Source organism: Lepisosteus oculatus, chromosome 22 (assembly GCF_040954835.1).
Source record: "Lepisosteus oculatus isolate fLepOcu1 chromosome 22, fLepOcu1.hap2, whole genome shotgun sequence".
NCBI lineage: Eukaryota > Metazoa > Chordata > Actinopteri > Semionotiformes > Lepisosteidae > Lepisosteus > Lepisosteus oculatus.
In genome coordinates, this window is record NC_090717.1 from 7,751,486 (window position 1) to 7,773,290 (window position 21,805).

General features: G+C 39.1%; 1 protein-coding gene across 3 annotated transcripts; it reads right to left on the reverse strand.

Annotated features, from left to right (window-relative positions):
- Positions 1–6,414: 6,414 nt before the first annotated feature.
- Positions 6,415–21,513, reverse strand: ccdc92 (coiled-coil domain containing 92). 3 transcript variants are annotated; one of them, XM_069182142.1, is made up of 4 exons: positions 20,952–21,513; positions 14,131–14,277; positions 13,402–13,443; positions 6,415–8,102 (listed from the first exon to the last, which is right to left on the reverse strand). In XM_069182142.1, the coding sequence occupies exons 2-4, from the start codon at positions 14,258–14,260 to the stop codon at positions 7,318–7,320; spliced, it is 957 nt and encodes a 318-aa protein (XP_069038243.1). In that variant the 5' UTR covers positions 14,261–14,277; positions 20,952–21,513; the 3' UTR covers positions 6,415–7,317. The 3 variants fall into 3 exon arrangements, with proteins under 3 accessions (XP_069038243.1, XP_069038242.1, XP_069038244.1); XM_069182141.1 differs by lacking the exon at positions 20,952–21,513 and adding an exon at positions 20,038–20,113; XM_069182143.1 differs by lacking the exons at positions 13,402–13,443; positions 14,131–14,277; positions 20,952–21,513 and adding an exon at positions 9,474–10,640.
- Between the last annotated feature and the right edge of the window lie 292 nt (positions 21,514–21,805).

Below are 21,805 nucleotides of genomic sequence, written 5' to 3' on the forward strand. Positions count from 1 at the left end.
GAGAGCATCATGAAGACCAAGGAACACACCAGGCAGGTCCGTAATACTGTTGTGGAGAAGTTTAAAGCCGGATTTGGATACAAAAAGATTTCCCAAGCTTCAAACATCCCAAGGAGCACTGTGCAAGCGATCATCTTGAAATGGAAGGAGTATCAGACCACTGCAAATCTACCAAGACCTGGCCGTCCCTCTAAACTTTCAGCTCAGAGAAGGAGAAGACTGATCAGAGATGCAGCCAAGAGGCCCATGATCACTCTGGATGAACTGCAAAGAACTACAGCTGAGGTGGGAGAGTCTGTCCATAGGACAACAATCAGTCTTACACTGCACAAATCTGGCCTTTATGGAAGAGTGGCAAGAAGAAAGCCATTTCTCAAAGATATCCATAAAAAGTCTCGTCTAAAGTTTGCCACAAGCCACCTGGGAGACACCCCAAACATGTGGAAGAAGGTGCTCTGGTCAGATGAAACCAAAATCGAACTTTTTGGCCACAATGCAAAACGATATGTTTGGCGTAAAAGCAACACGGCTCATCACCCTCAACACACCATCCCCACTGTCAAACATGGTGGTGGCAGCATCATGGTTTGGGCCTGCTTTTCTTCAGCAGGGACAGGGAAGATGGTTAAAATTGAGGGGAAGATGGATGCAGCCAAATACAGGACCATTCTGGATGAAAACCTGTTGGAGTCTGCAAAAGACCTGAAACTGGGACGGAGATTTATCTTCCAACAAGACAATGATCCCAAACATACAGCAAAATCTACAAAGGAATGGTTCACAAATAAACGTATCCAGGTGTTTGAATGGCCAAGTCAAAGTCCAGACCTGAATCCAATCGAGAATCTGTGGAAAGAGCTGAAAACTGCTGTTCACAAACGCTCTCCATCCAACCTCATTATTCCGAGCTGTTTTGCAAGAAGAATGGGCAAGAATTTCAGTCTCTCGATGTGCAAAACTGATAGAGACATACCCCAAGCGACTTGCAGCTGTAATCGCAGCAAAAGGTGGCTCTACAAAGTATTAACGCAAGGGGGCCGAATAATTTTGCACGCCCCACTTTTCATTTTTTTATTAGTTAAAAAAGTTTCAAAAATCCAATAGATTTCGTTCCACTTCACAATTGTGTCCCACTTGTTGGTGATTCTTCACATAAAATAAAAAATTTATATCTTTATGTTTGAAGCCTGAAATGTGGCAAAAGGTTGAAAAGTTCAAGGGGGCCGAATACTTTCGCAAGGCACTGTATGTTATATACAGTATAGTAACTATTTTAGATGTCTACAGTATGTGCATCAACAATGCACTCAAAACTTCCGCTAGTATTTAATTTATTATAACAATATTTACTGTCATTTATAAAACTTAGTTTGGGAGATCGAGAAGGAAACACTGGATATTTTCCATTACTGTTTTTTACTGTACGCAACAGTTTACAGTACATGGTTACCATTAAAGGGAACTGCAGTCCCAATTTCAAATTATTTCTCATTATTACTTTAATCATTACATCTCGGAAATAAAATAAATTAATTGACGGTATCGCAGAATTATACAAATTCAAAATTAAGCACGAAATCGCGAATGTCGTTAAAGTGCTGTGTGTAGTGTCTGGTCGCCATTGTTGTCGCAAACTCTTGGTCACGCCAATGGCTGAGAGCGAAAGTTATCGAGAATTGCAGCAGACATTTCACCGCAGAAATGTCCCAACGTGATCTGCATGCAGAATTAACAGGTATTATTTGTAGGCTAAGCCGTCTCGAAGATTAAAAGAGATGTATTTACAGGCCTGCTTGTTTAAAATGGAATAGGCCGCATCACCTCACCGGAAGTCTTGTTGCGTTCTGAATAGCAGACCTGGATGACGGCAATATGGCGCGGCGCGTACCTGGAAAGTGAGATATTGCATGTTTGTACGAACTTGTAGTGCAGCAGAAGCCAACAATAATGCAGATTTTTTTACGGATGACTTGTCCTGGAAGCTGTTGCTCCGTACTTGGCTAGGAGTTGTCTGTTGGAGACGACAGTAGCATGTACGTGTACACGTGTGTGCGTGTAAGGGATAAAATGGAAGACCATGCGAGGGCGGAGAGAGGATGTCGGAGCGCGCTTGGCACATTTCAGACCTAAATAAATAAAGTAAGTATGTTTTTTATTCAGGTACCAATAAATCCAATAAAAATACAGCATACGAGAGACTAACGGGAACGGTGCTGCTTCGCTATGACTAAATAACCTTCGTTTTCCAGAGCGTGTTCCGGGAGGGGAGAGGTTATGATAGAATGGAGGAGTTTATTCCTACATGTACATTGTAGAAACCACACAATGTAGACAGTACATTACAAAACGCTACGTAATAGTGATAGTTTGTACCGTCAATAAGAAACAGAACCGGTAAATACGAGGTAGTGGGCAAAAGTACATGGTAGTCCAAGTCAAAAGTGCATCGTGCCAAGAGGTGTATTGAGTTCTAAGGCATTGCACAGTTAACACAACGTTTCGGCTGAGGAAGGCTTCACAGCCGAAACGTTGCGTTTTTTCTCTCGTATTTTCAGCAGGGAATAAACCTATTACTTGTTCCTTTGCAGACTACGCATGCTGACGCAGCCACCCACCTGAACCATAGCAGTTAGTTTTTTATGAGCATTGCTTTGAGTGAGTGTGCATTAACACGAACAGAAGGTGTTAGAGTTTATAGCCGTGCGGTTTGTAATTTTCAATGTGAAAGATGAGTTGGCAGATGTTGACTTTTTTTTTATTGGTCCCCGAGAAGTGTCGACAGAACCTTTACGTTGCCAGTACTGTAACTTGATCAAGAGATGCCAAGTACTCTGAATTATGTCTCTAATTACGAGAGAAGGAAAACAAAGCTTTTTTTAAAAAAATAACGTGATGCATGTTAAACGACTGAAGCAGTTGGATTCACTGTTTCTATGTGTGATTGTTTTGTAGTTTTAGAGGGACTGAGTGACATGAAAACCACTATATGAAATAAAACGTGTAAATAAAACTGACAATAGCTGTGAGTTAAAATGGGTGGAGCTTGTTTTTCTGGGTAAGGATGTCTTGCATATATTCGCAAAAATGCCTTATGCTAGTTTTCCCATTCAAAACATGAGACTGGTACCTTAGGGCAGTTTCTGTCAAACAAACGTACAATATTTGAGACTGGAAAGAAAAGATGAAAATGCTCTTGCTCATTTGCTGCTGGTGAGCTCTTGCTCACCAGCAGCCATGTCACCCTGAAACTCACAACTGGCAGCCCACTGAAGTTCAGCAGGTGTGAGCCTGGTCAGTACCTGGAGGGGAGACCTCCTGGGGAAAAACGAAGGTTGCTGCTGGAAGAGGTGTTAGTGGGGCCAGCAGGGGGCGCTCACCCTGCTGTCCATGTGGGTCCTAATGCCCCAGTATAGTGATGGGGACACTATACTGTAAACATGCCCGTCCTTCGGATGAGACATAAAACCAAGATCCTGACTCTCTGTGGTCATTAAAAATCCCAGGGTGTTTCTTGAAAAGAGTAGGGGTGTAACCCCGGCATGCTGGCCAAATTTCCCCATCGGCTGTTATCAATCATGGCCTCCTAACAATCCCCCTCTGTGAATTGGCTTCATTACTCTGCTCTCCTCCCCACTGATAGCTGATGTGTGGTGAGCGTACTGTTGCACTATGGCTGCCGTCGCATCATCCAGGTGGGGCTGCACACTGGTGGTGGTGGAGGGGAGTCCCCATTACCTGTAAAGTGATTTGAATGGAGTGTCCAGAAAAGTGCTATATAAGTGTAAGCAATTATTATTATTATTATTTGAGTAACTATAGCACATGGAAATGTAGCTTAAAATGGGTTGCAGTAAACATTGTACTTTTAGGAGTCAAGATCTATTTTTCAGTGGAAAGATGAAATAATAATGCTTACGACAGTTTTTTCATCAGTAATGTCTTGCTATGGAATATGTGGTACTGGAGCCAGGACTGTGAAATTAAGGCACTGAAGGAGTGTGAGCAGCTTGTTTGAATATGTAAGTCCTGCTATTTTTAGTTGCAGGGTTTGAGAAAGATTTGAAAAGCTGTAGTTATTTTTGTGGCTAGCGTAGTGACTGATTTGATTGATCGACAGAGCACTATGTATTTATTTTCCCTTACAGATAGTAGTGGTGTGATTGACGTGACCTGTGGCATGCAGCCTGATTTTGGGAACATCTGAATCCGAGGTAGGCTCACCTCTCACACTGCGTGTGTTGCTGAGATGTCCAGAAGGGATGATGTGTTGCAAATTTGTTTTCCTGTGAGGGGTTACCCCCTGGTTGGTCAGGTTAAGTCAGTAGTGAATTGATTTGGCTTGTCAAGAGCAGACTTAGAATGAAAGCCTTCAGATTCACCAGATCTCCAGGATCAGGACTGGATAGCACCATGAGAAGATGAGCGAAGACAAATGCTCATTTAGATGAAGAGACCTAATAAATGCCATTCAAAGACTTTTGGACATTTACATTAAATAAAGGAGCCACAGGGTCAGGGACCATTGGGAGTTTATTCTACCCACTTTTGCCTGAGACGTGGGGGGCTTTAGTACAGGGGCCTGCAGCACGAGGTCTGTAGAGCTACAGTGCCTTTTGGTTTTCATTCCCGCCGCAGTTGGAATGAGTTAACTGGATCAATCGGCTGCCTAATTAAGGAGAGTTAACACGCTTTCCAGCTCTCTGCTTATGAATTATTTAAGGCTACCTATAAAATCTGCAGAACTGCATCTCACCAGGTTTACTGACCTGTATAGTTGTGCAGGTCTTCCAGTCAATGAGTAGGGGGCTTATCAGTGTAAGTATTGAATAGAGGTGTTGAAATTATGTATATAATAACACGCTGTAGCCTGATACCATTGCATCTCACAAGTTAAACAAGACTATGCCTTCTTAGTCCTTGGGTACAGAATTGATTTTATACCTCTATGCAGGAAAACAAAAAGATTGCCATTTTCAGTGGTGATAGATCAGTAGGTAGCATTCCCTGTCTGGATAAAGAATTTTGAAACCTTTAAAAAAATGTTCTAAACCTGTCCTGCTGTACGACATGTAAGTCAATGTCCTATAACTATGTCAAGATGGTAAATTAAGGTCCTGACTATGTAGTCTAATTGACATTGGTTTTTAAGACTAGGGATGATAACCCTCTTGTCCTGCCTTAATTTGATTTTGGGTTCCTCAATCTGGGCTACCTAAATTATAAGACTACTAATATTTGGACTACTGTTTATAAGAGAATACTAGAATTCTGAATGTGAATAGACCAGGGTATTAAGGCAGTGCACAGTAAGAAGAGAGATAAAGACAAGGCACAGTACATCTGGAACTGAGAATTAAGTGTTACAGTACATGGTCATGTAAGGTTTTTTGTGGTCATGTAAGGTTTTTTTTTTACAATCAACAATGAAGTATTTCAGAAATTACACAGCAATGTTACAGATGTTCTGTCAGAAAAAAAAATCAGAGGCCCTTGATTTTAATAAGTGATAAAGTTAACAAATATGCAAATACCTGAACAAGTGTGATGTAATTGATTTGATACAGTAGCATTTTATTGTGTAGAATATCAATAAGGTATACAGTAAATAATGTCTGGAACTAAATTGATGGTCTTTGTTATACCACAGTTCTGGCAATATTTAAAAAAAGTTTAACATCAGACGTTCACACACAGAAAGCTACCAGGTTAATCTTCAAGACAAAAACCATACTCAGTCTCATGGAATGAATGTCCTGGTATCCAAATGACTTGGTGTACAGTAGTGAATGCACTTGATAATGCTTGTTTTTGGAGATTTGTCACTGATTGAACTCTGTTTATTTTCCCAGATGGGAGTGTTGGAGGACATGCTGAAAGATGGGACATCAGCTTGTGATGTGAGTTGGACCTCTATGATCCACGTTTGCTTTCTAGTGTTTCAGCTCTTTCTTGTGGTCTTCTGACAAAGCAGCAGCACTCAAACATATCCTTATGACAGGGGGATATTAATGAGTTTCAATGTGTAGTGATGATAACAAGGTTGAAATGAGGTGTGGGAATGACTCGGGAACCAACCACTGGTAGAAATATGGGGGCCTAAGTAAAAAATAGGCTCTCCACTTTAGAAAGATCATTCCTTTTACTTTAACTTACCTTTATATAGCTGGTAAGACACGTGTTGGCTCTTTGCTTCTCGGTTAAGAGATTTGACCCAGTGGCACAGATGTCAGAAACAAATGTCCTTTTTTTAAAGATTTAACTTTGTTTCATCATTTAAGGGATTTAAATATTTTCATTTTATGTTATGCATTTTTTCCCCTTAATTCCGGGTTCATACATACAATTTAAAATGAAAAGCCTGAGCCAGACAAAGATGTAGGCTTCTTTCACAGTCAGTACGCACACAACTCGTCAGACATTTGCTGGAGGGTCTTTATTTCAACTTGTCAGGGTTCGCCTTGGCATTCAGTAATGTTTGGGAGCCTGTGTAACCACGGCTCCCCTTGGAACACTGTATTCAAACCACCCATACTGGTTTTGCACAAGGACTACATGGTTCGTGAACACCTTGTGAAAACATCACTAAAGTGTCTGAATGCATATGCTTGACCCTGGAAAAACAACACACAGCAGGGCTGCAAGTTACAATTCTGTATTGTGTACAGGAACAGTTGTTGTTACAAAATTGATTTACAAACTGCCTAACATCGCCACAAGTCAAGCCGTCTGCTACTCCATTCCTGCCATTTACATATGCACAGATTAAATATATTGCTGCCTATGCAAAGGCTTTGTCGTCAATTGTGAACTCCGCTCTTTGGAAACCGTCTACGTATATGGTGTCCAGGCCAAAAAAAAAATCATTTGGGAGTAGACACTTTTAACGTGTTGCTGCACATTCTACATAAAGCTTGTTAGTCTTCGCTTGTTGATAATACATCTGTGGTGGGATGAAAACATGGAAATCTGGGTTGTGTAACCTTTTTTTGTACATGAGCATGTATGTATCCAGAATGCATAACTGAAGCAAGCAACAACATAGAGTCAGGTTTATTTTGGCTAGGTGGTTTTGCATATTTTTCCAAAAAAAAAGGAACGAGTGGGATGGTAAATTATAGAAGCTGGATTCAGCGAATCAAGATGTTTGTCACATAGGCTTTCAACCAAATTTTGGCATGCTTTCTTAAGAGTTTTCTACCAGGGAGCACAAGAGTCTTGAAGGAGGAGCGTGAGTGTTTTTCTGTCGTTACTGAGTGTTGCATAAAAAGCAGCTGATTGAAGTGATTGCCTTGTCTTCCCGTCACGGACTGGATGCTTTCACACTGTCCTGTCAGTCCCCGACCGCTTCCTCACCACTTTGCCCCCGTTCACCTGGTCCACGGCCAGCGTCTCCACCTCGGCGGGCGCGGGCGCGGGCGGGGGGGCCAGGTGGTGAATGCGGTGCGCCACGCCCACGTGCGCCCTGTGCTGCCTCTCCCGGGCGGGGCTGTGGTGCGGGCTGGCGGCCGTGCGCTCCGAGGCGATGGGCGGGATGACCGCCGGCCTCTCCTTCGGGAGCTGGGCGTCGGCGGACTCCCGGGCAAGCAGGAAGGGCGTGGGGTCCGGCATGGCCTCCAGGGTGTCGCGCAGCAGCAGCCGGCGCCCGTCCGAGCCCAGCCGGTACAGCTCGGAGTAGTCCGAGCTCAGGGGCTGGGACAGGCTCTTCTTCATCCTGCGCCGCGGGGTTTCCGGCATCTTGTCCCTGGGGGGCTCCGGCTTGTAAGAGCTGACCGGGCTGGCGCTGGGGCTGCTGTCCGACGTGGCGCTCGACGTGGCGATCAGTTTCTTCTTGGTGGCGTGCAGCTGGGAGGTCAGGTAGGCGATGGTGCTGGCCCGCTGCTCCAGCTCGCTCGACAGCATGTTCAGTTTATGGCTTTTTGTTTTCAGCTCCTCCAGGTATTTCTTTTCCCTCTCCTTGATCGTGTTCTCCAGGACTGAGATCATGGCGTTTTTCTGCTCCAGCTCCTTCATGAGCTCCACGTTTTCCTCCTCTTTGGCTTTCAGCTGGGCTTCCAGTTCTTCACATTTTTTCCTCAACTCATCGCACCTCAGTTCACTGCTACCTGCAGAAACAGTAGACAGTATGGCAGCAAAAGTTCACTGGGAAGGCTCTTAGGGATAATGTTAGTTAACAATACTACCCATACAACTGTAATAATAACACTGAAACTTAAATGCTAATTTTTCTTTTAAACTTTCACAAACTATAAAAAAAGAATTATGAATGCTTTGGCTAAATTGAGGCTTAAGGGTAATTACCCCTTTGCACATTACTTCATCTTTGAACCTGTACAAAGACTGCTGTTTTGGAGGTAGGTAAAAATCCAAAACATTATTTGTTGATGTCCTTTAATCAGCTTCAACCTTTTTGCAAGGGTAGACATGCATATCTCATCTGGAACCTGCGGTCTTTAATGATTCACTAAAGCAGTCCATGCAGCCCAGGAGAGTCAAAGGTGCACCCTGACCATGTGGGCTTAGTATCAATTATTCATCTCTTCCACCCACAGAGCATTACATCATCTGAGCCAGACTGCTGTTACTTTGCTATTGGTGGTTCTGCATCTAAAGACAGATGAGGGTTACGATTTCTTTCCCTCTCTCATTTCCTGTAATGTGTGCACTTCATGTCCTGCTATACACAATTTCAGAAATACTGTACTTCTGCAATTAAGTTCACCACATGTGAATCGCTTACAATATGCAACACCTATAAACACCACAGTTACAAACTAGCAAAACACTGAATAAAAACTTCAGTAGTGTGTCTTAGCAGAATTGGAACATCACTGTTAGGTGACCCTGAATATAGCACAGAATCCCTAACCCAATGCAGCCTGGATTGATCAAGTACCTGCAAAACTTTCCCTCGTCAATTAGCTTAATACCTGCTACTGGTTTCAGGGCCCGACCAGTGTTGGCTTACAATGCAAAACATCCTAAAGCAAGATTCTTGTCTGACTGCTTGCTGCACTAAAGCTTGTTGGCATATGGTGTACAATTACTAATTGGCATTCCTGTAATTTTTTAAATCTAATTAATCCAATTCTAATCTCATTCATTTTAAGATAACTCATTTTAACTTTCTATACACCGAATAAAAGCCTTTTAACATTGTTGGTGCAGAGTAGTCATAATCCAAGTAGGTCACAGAGAGAAATTAGATTATGTTGTTAGGGTAATGTGCTATCTTTATACTATCAGAAACTAACCTTGTACTAAAAAGAAAATAAATTCAAAATTTGTGAAGTAGTCTTGTCATGGACATAGAACATAGAAATCAGATGTGTACTACATTTATTTCCATGAACATTTTATGAGAAAGTTAATAGAAAAACAGTCTACAACTTGTATTGTGTTACAACTACAGTATTGTGCTGTTATTTGAGATTGTGCATTTGTTCTTTAAAACAATCATTTAGATAAACTCTCACCTTTACAGTGATTACTAAAAGATGATTCACAGCGATCAATAATCATTTTTGTTGTTCTGCTGAGCAATGAAATGAAAATATTAGAAAAATAACACAAAGTCTAAATGTATCCAGGTATCACATCTTAACAGATTTTTGTCATAGTAAATTAAACTTCCCAATGTAATTATTCTTAATTAAAACCTGCTTATTGAAATCATCTCATCTGAATTTACTACCAGCTTATCTTTATACCCACTCCTACCTTCAGTGCACATTCATGTTAATATGAACTATGACCTGGAATATTAATATCATAACATCAGCTTTGAGTACACCGCCAAATGCAAACTACAAATGCATTGTTTGATGCCACGTTCCTATTGGCTAGAAGAAAATAAGCATCTGCCATTAAAAAGCTGACATTAGCACTACACTACTGGGCGAATAATCTCAAACTGCTCATTCTGGCAAATGTTTTATTTAAACCAGATCTGTGGTTCACTTTTCAAATAAGAAGGGGTAGTGTGAAGTTGATAAAATGAATACAGCTTGCAGGGATGTCTTTTTTTGATGAAGCAAGAACGATATGGTATTGCTTCAGGAATCAGTTCAGAGAGATGCTTGTCGCTGACAAACTTGAGGCCAAGATTTCATGTTCACATTGTCTGCTATATGTCAAAGGTCATTACATAAAAAATAAGGGGGCATTTGTACTACATGCGATTCACATTGATAAAATGCTTTTTGATTTGTGAAAGCTGAAGTTATTTATATCCTGTATCCAGGGTTACATCATGCAGCATTTGCAGTACGTTTCTCAGCTTGCCTGTTCTCTTTCCCAGTAGGAGTGGCCATGAGAAGACCATTCAGAGGCTGGGGAGGTCAGAGGATTACCAGCATTGCTTTGTGGTTTGTAGTAAAGGACCTGGTTACCCTGCTATTATGTGTCCAAGACAATTTCCCTTTTGCTTGGTTTATTACCGCAAACAGGAGACCTTACTGAAAAATAAACAATTAGCCACACCGAACTGTTCTATTGCTCATGTGATCCCTATACACATTTGTTTCAGCATTTAGAATAATTCTTTTAAAGAGGATAGGCTATTTTAAAAAAAATCAAAATAGGTAAAAAGCCTTCCTCAGAACACTGGCATAGACAGCATAGAGCATATACAGTGAATTATAAGTGAATTACATGAAATGCATATTTCTCAATGTGTTTTTATATTTTTCAATAGTTTCAATGTGTCATTTTAAAAATGAACATTCTATTAGCCGACTACACTATTCTAAGACATTGTATAGGAATCATTCATGATTTACCTATTCCATTAGTGCGGTTTATACAGTTGTACTGGATTTCTTTACAGTACAGTATTACTGTACTTTTTGAGAAATGCACAGCTACATACTGTATATGAAAATCGTGTCACTGTGTAAATCTAAAATGCAAATTTTATAACTAGTTAAGACATTTTTATGATTACAGATGAGTGATGATATAACACAGCGGGACAATATTGTGGAGATTTAACTCTTAGGGATTACATTTGTGATATTTTTGTGAATTAATACTACATAAAAATGCTGCAGTCATTTTACATATTGAATGCCTGAGCACACTGTGCTCTTTGCTACATTAATTCTGTGTGTCACAATCATCTGGTGTTTGTTGTAAGCGAGATCACCATGATACTTGAAAAGAGAGCAGTTGAGCTTTGGATTACATTCCTGAAAAACAACCTGCCGAGCCTCTGAAAATAAGCCAGGTGTTTTATGGGATCATGAGCTCATTAAGGATTCAATTCTCTCAGCTATTTCATCTGAGCCTCACTATCAGTATCACCAGAAAGCTAGTTCTTAATATAGCTTGTCTAATTTTGGAATTGTTAGTCCAACAACACTTTCAATAATTAGCCTACAAGCCTATAGTATCAGTTTCTAAACAAATATTTTTATGTATTTAAATGGAAGTTATTACAGTATGTCTGTTATCATTCCCCTGTACTCCTCCCTAGAGTATAGATAAAATATAGGTCACAAATCCATTTTGACATCAATATCACACTATATAGTCTTCCAAGATTCAAAACTAGTAGATGAAGGGTAAGTAAATTGGAAATAGAGTTTCACCCAAGCAAGACCTACAATAAAAGAACATCAGTCTTTTTGAGGTACACATTGACCTTTCATTGACCTTTCATTCCATCTGAAGATCAAAGACAAGTGCCCTATTTCTGCTCAGCCTTTCTTTAGAAGTACATATGAAGGGATCAGATACAGCAACCAAAGACATTTCCACAGGTGATCTAGGGGAATGTTTGTGGTTACCAGGATTACCAAGATACCTGCTCAACCTGTACAGTTTCTGTGAAATTAATACTCTAATTAATACTCTAGTTAATCTATCAAAGCATAAGTTAAGGAATCTTATTTAGCCATTACATATAAGTCTTGAATAAAAATCTAATATAAAACCTCTGCGATTAAAGATATCAAGGCTTTTGCGGTATTGAATCAGAACCAGCAGCTTCAGAGGCTCAACATCATGTTCTCCCCTGAATTTCACAAACGTCAAACACAAACCCATAATGAAGAGACAGAGTCCCCCCCCCGGCATCAGACAGCTGTACTCATCAAGAACAGCTTTGAAACAATTTCACATGGTAAAAAACTACAGCAAATCCAAATACAGTACATAGCAAGTAGTATAAGTGAACTTCATTCATTAATATCATTAATCATGTCATGGTATAATAGCTTCATTGAATTTTACTGCCATGATTGAGGGTCTGACTGCTGTGCTGCTTTCTAAACAATATAGTATTTTTTAATATAAAGCCTTTTCCTGATCTTGAAATGTGAAATCTGGAGATAAAGATGTGCTGGAAGTCTGTATGAAAAACTGAAGAAGGGAAAAATCTCCTTATGGAACACTGAAGGTTTGGCATTAATAAGATAACAGCATGAAAAAGTGTACATTAAGCCTGCAGTGTAAGCCTTTAGAAACAATTGCATTCACATCTGTTTTAACATATCCTTTTTCATTGTGGTGCTTCACAAAAGTTAAATTGGATTTTTAAACAGCTCAGGTATAAAGTGCATTTTAGACTATGATACGTTGGTGACAGATTTTTAAAAATGTTTCTCTCTGAGCCATTTCAACACCTGACGTATCCGAGTTATTTTAATATTGTTATGGTTCTTGGAAGCAACTATTGAAGTATCAATTATTAAATTAACATCTGTTTAACCATGTGTGCCTGATTTATTATTCTTGACCAAAGGTGTGGCAGAAAAAGAACTCATACCTCTAATCATACCATCCCATTTGGCCTTTTTTCTGATATTCCTTATTTTCTTAAGCCCTATTTCTTACAATATTAAGCCTCTATAATACTATACTGTGCTAATGAAGTTCCAGTTGTTCATAGATTTTCTTTCACATCAGGCTTACTATTTCATCATCGAGCTACTATGAGCCTAGTTCTACAGAGAGATAAGATGGCATTTTTTTTCTTTTAGAATGTGGCTTTGATTTTTAAGACTAAGGACCCTTTACAGCCCTCAGCTTCAAGAACACATCTATTCTCACGTTTGGATCAGGTTTCATCCTACATCTACAAGAGCAGCATGCAATTAATATGCAGGCTCTGGGTATAATGCTTTAATGTTCCTTTGTTTTAGCTCTGCAGCAGAAATATCAAGTCTAAACATGTTCTAAGCCCTGATGTCTTCCCCATGGAAAGAACACGTTTATGAGCAGTCACAAGGAAAACAACCTTTTTGAACTAAACTAATTTTTAATTTCCACAGCATAATGATGTACTTTATAATTATAATAATATTCCAAACACAGCCTTAAGAGTCTTATAGGGGTAAAAACATGGATGTATTATTTCTCTGTATATATAATTTCATTTCAGCAAAGTAATTATGGTCTTACCTGTAGAATCTGAACTTCGTACTGTCAACTCGTATGTCAAGTCTGAAGCAGAAGAAGAAAAAAAACTGCATTGATATATTCTGTGGTTCAGATTAAAACAGTATAAACACGAAAGGGGTTACAGACTTTATACAAGAATTATTTGATTTATCAAATTCAAGGCCGTGTGTGCCAGTCCTAACCCAACTGTTTTCAGACATGTTAATGACAATTTATCATTGGTAAAAGTCTGTAATTAATAAAGATGAAAACGGCAACTATACAAAACAGGTGAAAAGCAACTCAAAGTGTACTTATTTTTTCTTAAATCACAAGGTATTTTAACTTGGTAAAATTTAAATATATGAATCTTTCAAAATGTAATACCTGAAAAATATCCTATTTTTAATACTCATGAATAAATATGCACTTTTATATTCAAGAAAGATTAAAACTGAAAGATCTTTTGAAGGACTAAAGTCTCACTTCACCAATTTATCATTAAAGATACAATTTGGTGAATGCATCGTTATAGAGCAGTCCAAGATCAGTCATACATTTGATATATTATACATATACACCTACATTTGTTGTTTCTTTAATTCAATGGCCGTGATTCCGGGACAAAGAGCCTGACTGGGCGTAAATGCTATATTAAATTTCACTGCTGGGAGCAGGTTTAGTGGTCTGCGGGAAGGCTGTAATTCCGGGATTGTGTGCAGTGTGCCCAGGGATGGGGGGCTGTGCTACCTGTGCAGTGCTGTTGCAGCCGCCGGATCTCCGCATGGAGCCCCTTCAGCGTGTTGGCGTGGTCCTGCTGCAGGAACAGCAGGTTCTTCTGCGCACTGTGCAGCTGGTTCTCCAGGCTGACCGACGTCATGGCTGAAACCCAGGCACCTGCGCGCAGCAACAAAGAATACAGTTTTACAGCACCTCTCCCACTCACGCAGGCCAAATCCAAACCACATGCAAGAAATGTATAGAGTAATTCCCTTAAAGAGTAGAAAATCTTCATCAAACATTCTACAACTCCACATCCGGCCTCTGATGGACAGCTGCTTAATCATGTTATAGGTAGAGGCAATCTGGAGTCCACCCTGGAAACACTCTGGGATGCCATTCCATTGGAGGGCAGGTATAATTGGGAGACACCAGTTAATGTAGCTAGAATGTTTTGGGAAGAGGGAAGAAATTAGACCACCCAAGTAAAAAATAACATCAAATTAGATTCTGGGTCACCAGAGAAGTTTCTGCAATTGTCAAATTCTTTGTAATAAGCTACATCAACTATACCATTCCAGTGGTCTCCAATATTTTATTGTAGACCGCTAATGTGTCTCAAGCTGTAAGATTTAACAAGACTTTCAAAACACTGTACAGAAAAAGGTCAAGCGACATAAATCGCTTTATGGATACTGGAAATACAAATCACAACATAATTAAAAACAACATCCATTTATTTTACACAGTAATCAGGTAATTAGAATTAGCTTTTGTGTCATCTTTCAGTTCACAGCAATTGTCCAATAATCATTTACATCATGTGATTTATTACATTTTTTAAAATTAATACTTTAAGGCTATATTTAGACTGAAATTACATTTTTAGACCAGCAGAGACTACTACAGAAGTGCATTGCTGCCATCAAGGGAAAAAAATGTTATCTCATAATAATGAGATGGTATACTGTTATTATTATAAGATAGAAATGATCATTTGACTGTAAGAACAACCTGTTACATTGTGCAATGACAGCTGCACCTAGAAAATACTGATAATTCAGCGACTTTAGGTTTAGTGTTCAGGACAATGTCCAGCTCTGCAGAACATGCACAGACTTAATTTCAACTGGGGTTTATTCATAATCAAATGTTACAATTTTTACCAAATGTGAACACAATCATTTTAACCATTAGGACTCTCACACTCAACCTTAAACAAGAGTGAATGTGCTATCACTTCCACTACTTAAAAATGAAAGTTAGCTAATGATAATGCAGGTTTTATGTGACAATTGTACTATCGTGTGATAATCACAAAGTATGTGATAATTTACTATTTCGTAATTACGAGATATTTTTTTCCCCTCAATGTCAGCAATGCACTTCCATAGATGAAATCATCCAAAGAATTCTAAGGAACACACAGAGAGCTGCAGCTTCACATTAGACTTAAAAACTGTTGTTAGACTGGTGCAATTCCATTTAAAAAAAGAGAAAGCCCGGATTTTTGCCCACTTAAATGTGAATTAAAAAAAAGATAAATAACAGAAACACAAAGAAAAAACAAAACCAATCCACCCTTACAGGAAACATCAATTTTAATCAGGATAACAGATTAATTTCTGGAACCTCCAGAGATTTTAAAAAAAGGTTTAACAACTGACCTATTTTGAACAAAAGAAATGTCACATTGAGCCTTTCGATTGAACTACATTTAACAAATGAGTGAAGTATAACTGATAAAGTAAAAAATACCAGTAATAGAAGAGATACATTATATTAATTAAATTAAACAGATCTCCACTCCTTTCTTCCTCACTCAGGAGAACGCCCTGTATTGTTGAAAATGAAGCACCCCTAGCAACCACTGCACAGCAGGAGTCCTGTGTGCCCAGGTTTCTATAGTGACCTGACCTACTATTAAGCCTCCAAGCAGGCAGGTAAAGAAAGACACTATATTCCCAATAGCTGTTTTTCTTTTAATTTTTATACACCTGTTCTCTGGGGAGCTGAGCTGCGAAGTGGAGGATACTGCGAAAAATGAATCTGGTCTCATACATCCTTGTAAGCACCATGTAACAATTACAGTACTTAATTGCTAAGAAAATCCAATACAAAGAAAAGGTCATGAAAATCTACAATTACCCATATTTACGGAGAGCAATACAAACAGCTGGTTTGTTAAGCCTAGAGAATTCTGCACTCCCCATTGTGGTCAGCTGTGAGCACCAGCAGCTCTGTGATCCAGCATGCTGAGGGTGTAGAACAGGTTACTTATGTACTGTTCCATTCACAGTAGGGGGTGTGCAGTAACTGTCTTCCTAATGGACCACGGGGAAGAGCCACAGCAGGGGGCAGAGGGAAATCTAGGATAGAAAACATCTCTGAACACACATTTTTAAACCTACATTCTTACCAAACAGCCTGCCCAGGATTTGATCAAGAAAAAAAGAGAAATGAAGAATCACAGTAGTGCGAAGGTTTAACCAAACAACTGGAACACATTTAGAACAAAATACAAATATATGATGCTGGTCCGCAGAACCCAACAGAAGAACAGCAGTTCACTCCAGACCCACCTAGATTTCTAATCTAAACACAAAATACATCCTTCGCAATTTCCAAAAATCCAATGCAAAGGAGAAAAAACACCAAACTTCTTTCCAGGATAGAAAATCCAAAGTTAAATATTATTTCTATTACTGAATATCTAATAAAGGATCAGAAATAAAAGCCTATAAAACATTTATCACATTTGTTAACTCACTCTCAAACTTTAATCAGCTACCTTTCAGGTACTCTGGTTTTAGATCAATGTTTTTAATTTATCAAACCAAGAACAGCAATCTGACAATAAGATCTGTATCAATGGCCTTTACCAAAATACATATTCTAATTGCAATAACTATGATATCTTGAACCACGCAGCAGAATAGTCTTGTTAAATCTTTTACATTTCAGTGATATAAATGAAATAAGCACTTTTCACATAAAAGATCATTCATGATACAAAGGCTCACAAATCCTTGTAGAAAATTAATAAAACTGTAATCACAAAGAGCTTACATAACACTCCTATTAACTTGCAATAAGAGGTTTATGTAAATAAGCATCTTAACTGAATTCTTCTTCAGTATCTCAGTTCTATTAGCAGTTTTATTACCATAATTAGTGACTGTATGTAATTGTTTTATGGTGAATGTATGGACATTACTTGTAAAAATAAATGTGTTCAAAAATCTAAAACTCCTCACTGTGATAACAGGAGGGGTAACAACAGGAATTCACTCAGTTATTTTAAATCATAATTGCTGACTTGCAAATATACAGTACAGTATATCACACATGCACCTTTTTCACACCTCTGCGTAACTTCTTAAACTGAACAAACAAAGCAACCTGAAACTGAGCTTTCTGCTCTGTGTTTGCCATTATGAGAAAACTGGATGTGCGCAGATCTTGAACAGTAAAACCTCTGTTTAGTTCTGCTAAGAGAAGCATCTTTTCTTGCACAACCAGTAACCTGAAACTCCCCTGCTTCCTGCAGTTCTTTTCATGAAATAAAGCCACTGCAGATACATAAATTGTCACATTTCCTGGTTCGCTCCTGCTGCTGCATTGGTAATTGCATTTCTTACTAGCAATTTTCTTTACTGCATGATGCAGCCCATAAAAACTTCCAGGTGGTTACAAGGCTTGCAGTAAATCTGCCGAGTTCCACAACAGGCCACATGAATTCCTGAACTGCACTTACAGTGGGTGCGATCCTGATAGATTTGTAAACAGAAATTCAGAGGAGCTGTATAATACAGGTCAGGCACTTTGAGAGTACACAACAAATCACGAGAATTTGCTGAGACTGATATACAGTAGAACGTCTTTAAACATTTTCATTACAGGGCTGGTCAGCCTGATTTTGTACAAAGTTCTTATAACTTGACCGTGTACATAGATAAATTTTAGTCTTAGTTGAAATACACTGCTTTACCCAATGTATGAAATAAAACTAGAAATATCTCCTCTGGTATGATCTTCTTTTGTGCACTAACAGTGTGCAATTTGAAGTGGCCTCTCAGACCATTACTCATTTCCTATGCCATTAGGCTTCTCCATTTTCCCTGAGATAATACAAAGCTTCCTGGATTGCATATTGATTTATATGGAATAAGACAAAGATGCAGAACGCTCTTTATCATTCACTAACCTAATATTTAGCTTCTTGTCTGGACAATAAAGACATCTGTTCGCTTGTATTAAAACTACTTATGTTTTATGTCTTTGTACAAGAATATAGAAACCTGTGTGCAATAGTGCCAGTCTATCATGTTACATTCACTTATCTTTTTAATGAATATTATCTACAGAAGCCAAGACAATACATCACACCCTCTGTCAGTTTAAAAGACAACCTGCATTGCAATCTCTCAAAACCATGAAGTAAGTTACAAGGTTCTAATAGTGAATTTAGGGGAGACTTCCCAGCAAAGAACAGAATTCAGGAATATAAAAGAACAAAAGATGTCAGTTTTTCTAAATCTGCTGATTTAGATTCTGGGAATATAAATTTGAAATGCAGGGCATGCATTCGGGCCATTCAAATTGCTTTTCCTAAAACAAAGAATATGTAAATGATGACTGACCTACACGTATTCCTCTCTGGGGACGCTCTTATACAGTTCGCCCATTCCCAGAATGAACATGTCTCTATTACAGAATGACGAGCTGTGACGCTTAATGACTATTACAACATGACTCATCCACTCTTCCTATAAAATCTAGATATGAATGATGTAATCATACTTATCAATAGCTACACTGTAATCAAATAAAACACCTTTTGGGGTTTTGTCATTCTTTTTCAGAATTTTCTCATAATTTCCAAGAAATGCCCAGTTTTTCCAGAGAGCTTCCTTGCTTTGGAACCATATTCTTCAATGTAAATATAACCTGTGCAAACAACTTCAAATAAGATTACACTAGACCTGGGGGGAAACAATGGTCTCAAATGATTACATATTAACAAGGAGACTGAACTTTTACAAGGTTACTAAAGTCAGAAGTGCCGTCCCCCATTACAAAACAGCCTTAAGAGAAGCCAGTATCTACTGAACTGTTGTACATGGCTTCAGTCACAGCACTAACATGATTGCAATGATAAATAATGCATTAAGAGCAGCAACCGGGAATTCAAGGATCAGAAAAGACTCCCTCTTTATACCTAAGATGGCCAGTAAAATATGCTATATAAAAATGGGGGAGAGAAATGTATTAATAAAGACACAAGTAAGTGTATCACTTTAAAATGTTTTATTCCTACACAAAAAAAAGTATATACCGCAGTCAACATTAGCTATTCTAAAAAAATAAATGATATGACTCGATACATACTGTATTCCATGTGCTTACTTTCATCAGTTACAATAAGGCTACTGGGGTACACCTATTATACTGCCATATTTGCCACATTTCGTCCTATAAATATACATGAACAGTTCTTTTGCTAGTCCTCCTTCAAAATATTGATTTTGGCATTTTATGCTAAACACAGCTTAATAGTTTTAAAAAAGCGATGGTATTTGCTCAATAAAACTGGATAATAAACAATAAACAGGGACCGAAAAGGAATATGGACATAAAAACTTGACAGACGTGTGTCAGTTGAGTGCATTTTCAGAGATGCAACAAGGCTGAATAGAGGACCAAGACGTAAAACCATAAAAAATGAGAGTATGAACCCATTCATTTTAAAACAGCAATGCTACTTAACTACTGTAAACGCAAATATAGTCCTATTACAGAGACCGACATGCAGTGTGATGCAACACCTCTATTGTTAACGGAGATGTCAACAGTCAAGGGCTACAAGACTAACAAAGGACACAGTTTTCTATGGGCCACAGCACCTATGCAGCAAGGAATCGTACTTGATATTACCTGCATTGCGGACAGGGCGATAAACCGACAAACCACTTATACATGCGCCAGCTCTATGCATGTAGCTCTCCGAAACTGGAATTAACGCAATGTTTTGGCGTAGGCTGTGAGGCGGATGAGAGCAAAAACGGAGTACTAGGTCTAAAAGCAACGAAGGCTTATTTAAGAAATGGGCAGATTCAAACTAGTGCGTGCGGCAGTCCTTCCAACACGAAACCAGGCCCTACAGAGAACACGAGCACGCGTTTCATACAAAATTAAAACCATCATCATGACCCGACGACACATTTCCACAGATCTAATGAATGGGAGATTTCCTGAGGGTTTACAACCTATTTGCTTATTTAAGGGTGAAGTGCATTCACATTTGTTAATGATACGCAACATTTTATGATTTAGTGGCAAGAAAATGATACTGGAATCTATGAATGTTAGGAAATTCGCCAATACAGTCTGTCGTATTACAGCACATTCATTTTAACTCACACTAGGTGACGTAATATTGTGCATTTCAAATGATTTCAGGAACCAGCACAAAACCATACAACTTCATTACTCTTACAATAACACACTCCTAGGAGCTAACTCACAGGAATCCCAACCCAGTTTTTCAATATTAAAATACTGGAGACAACTACCACTACTGGTAACACCGATTCAGGCGCTAGAAAACCAATGCTTATTAATTCTCCTTGGACCGTTGACCTAACTCGTTTGTCAAACAAATCCTCTGATGACAAATGCACAAAATGAGCCTCTGAGTAACCAGAGATTAAGATGTGTTTTTTGGAACAGAGACGGAGGCTCTGTATTAACACAGTATTATAAACAAGGAGCAGGTGTTTCGCATAAACCAATCAGAAAAGAGATTCGTGTTGTGAAAAACAGGTGAAAGCGAAGACAACGGGTCTTACCTGTCTCTGCTTTATAATTTAAATATTTTTTCTTTTACAAACGCGGAGCTTCCTTTCTATCCAGTCCTTTTTAGGTGTGTTGCAGCATGTTAAACGTAGATGGGAGAAGGGAGTCCGCTCTCTCGGACCGCACCGAGGTTGTGCCCGAGCTCATCTCCCGGAGCTACCAGCCAAAATAAAGCGAGGCATCATGGGATACTACCACGAACTCATCACATTCATTTGCATGCTGCGAAAGGGCTCGCATCGCTACTTCATCACAGGAGCCCAAACACTGATGGCCTCCGTCAAACTCAAACAGGACAATTCGTGAACACGCCGTTGTTGGCTCCGGCGGACCTCCCAATACACTTTTATTGTGATTTTCTTTTCAAAAGGAAGCCGTGATGAAGGTCGGCGTCGCTCCGACTGCGCAAGCGCAAGGCTCAAGTGCGGCAGTGTTGCTGTAGAAACAGACGCTCGCCTTAACAGTGTTGCTAAGGCGACATCTAGCGGCGACTGTGCTGGTTGCACGTCTGAGGAATATAGTAGTGTTGTTAATTCAACGGGAGACAAATGCCAAGTATTACTGATTACAGTTCGAAAGTTTTAAATTCAGGAAAAAAAAAATAATTCTACACTATAACAGAAATAAATACGTCTCCGTACTTCTTATATGTATTCTGGAACTTTTCGCAGCTGAACATTTTTGTGAAAATGTGTGAGGAATTTATTATTAAACAAATTGCATCATGGATTGTTTTAAACAAATCCAAATCAATAGCTTTCACACGTACACTGAAATAAAAAAGAATAATAAATACCTTACATGTCTAATAGTTTGCAATAAGTGTGAGCCACACCGCATTTTCTGT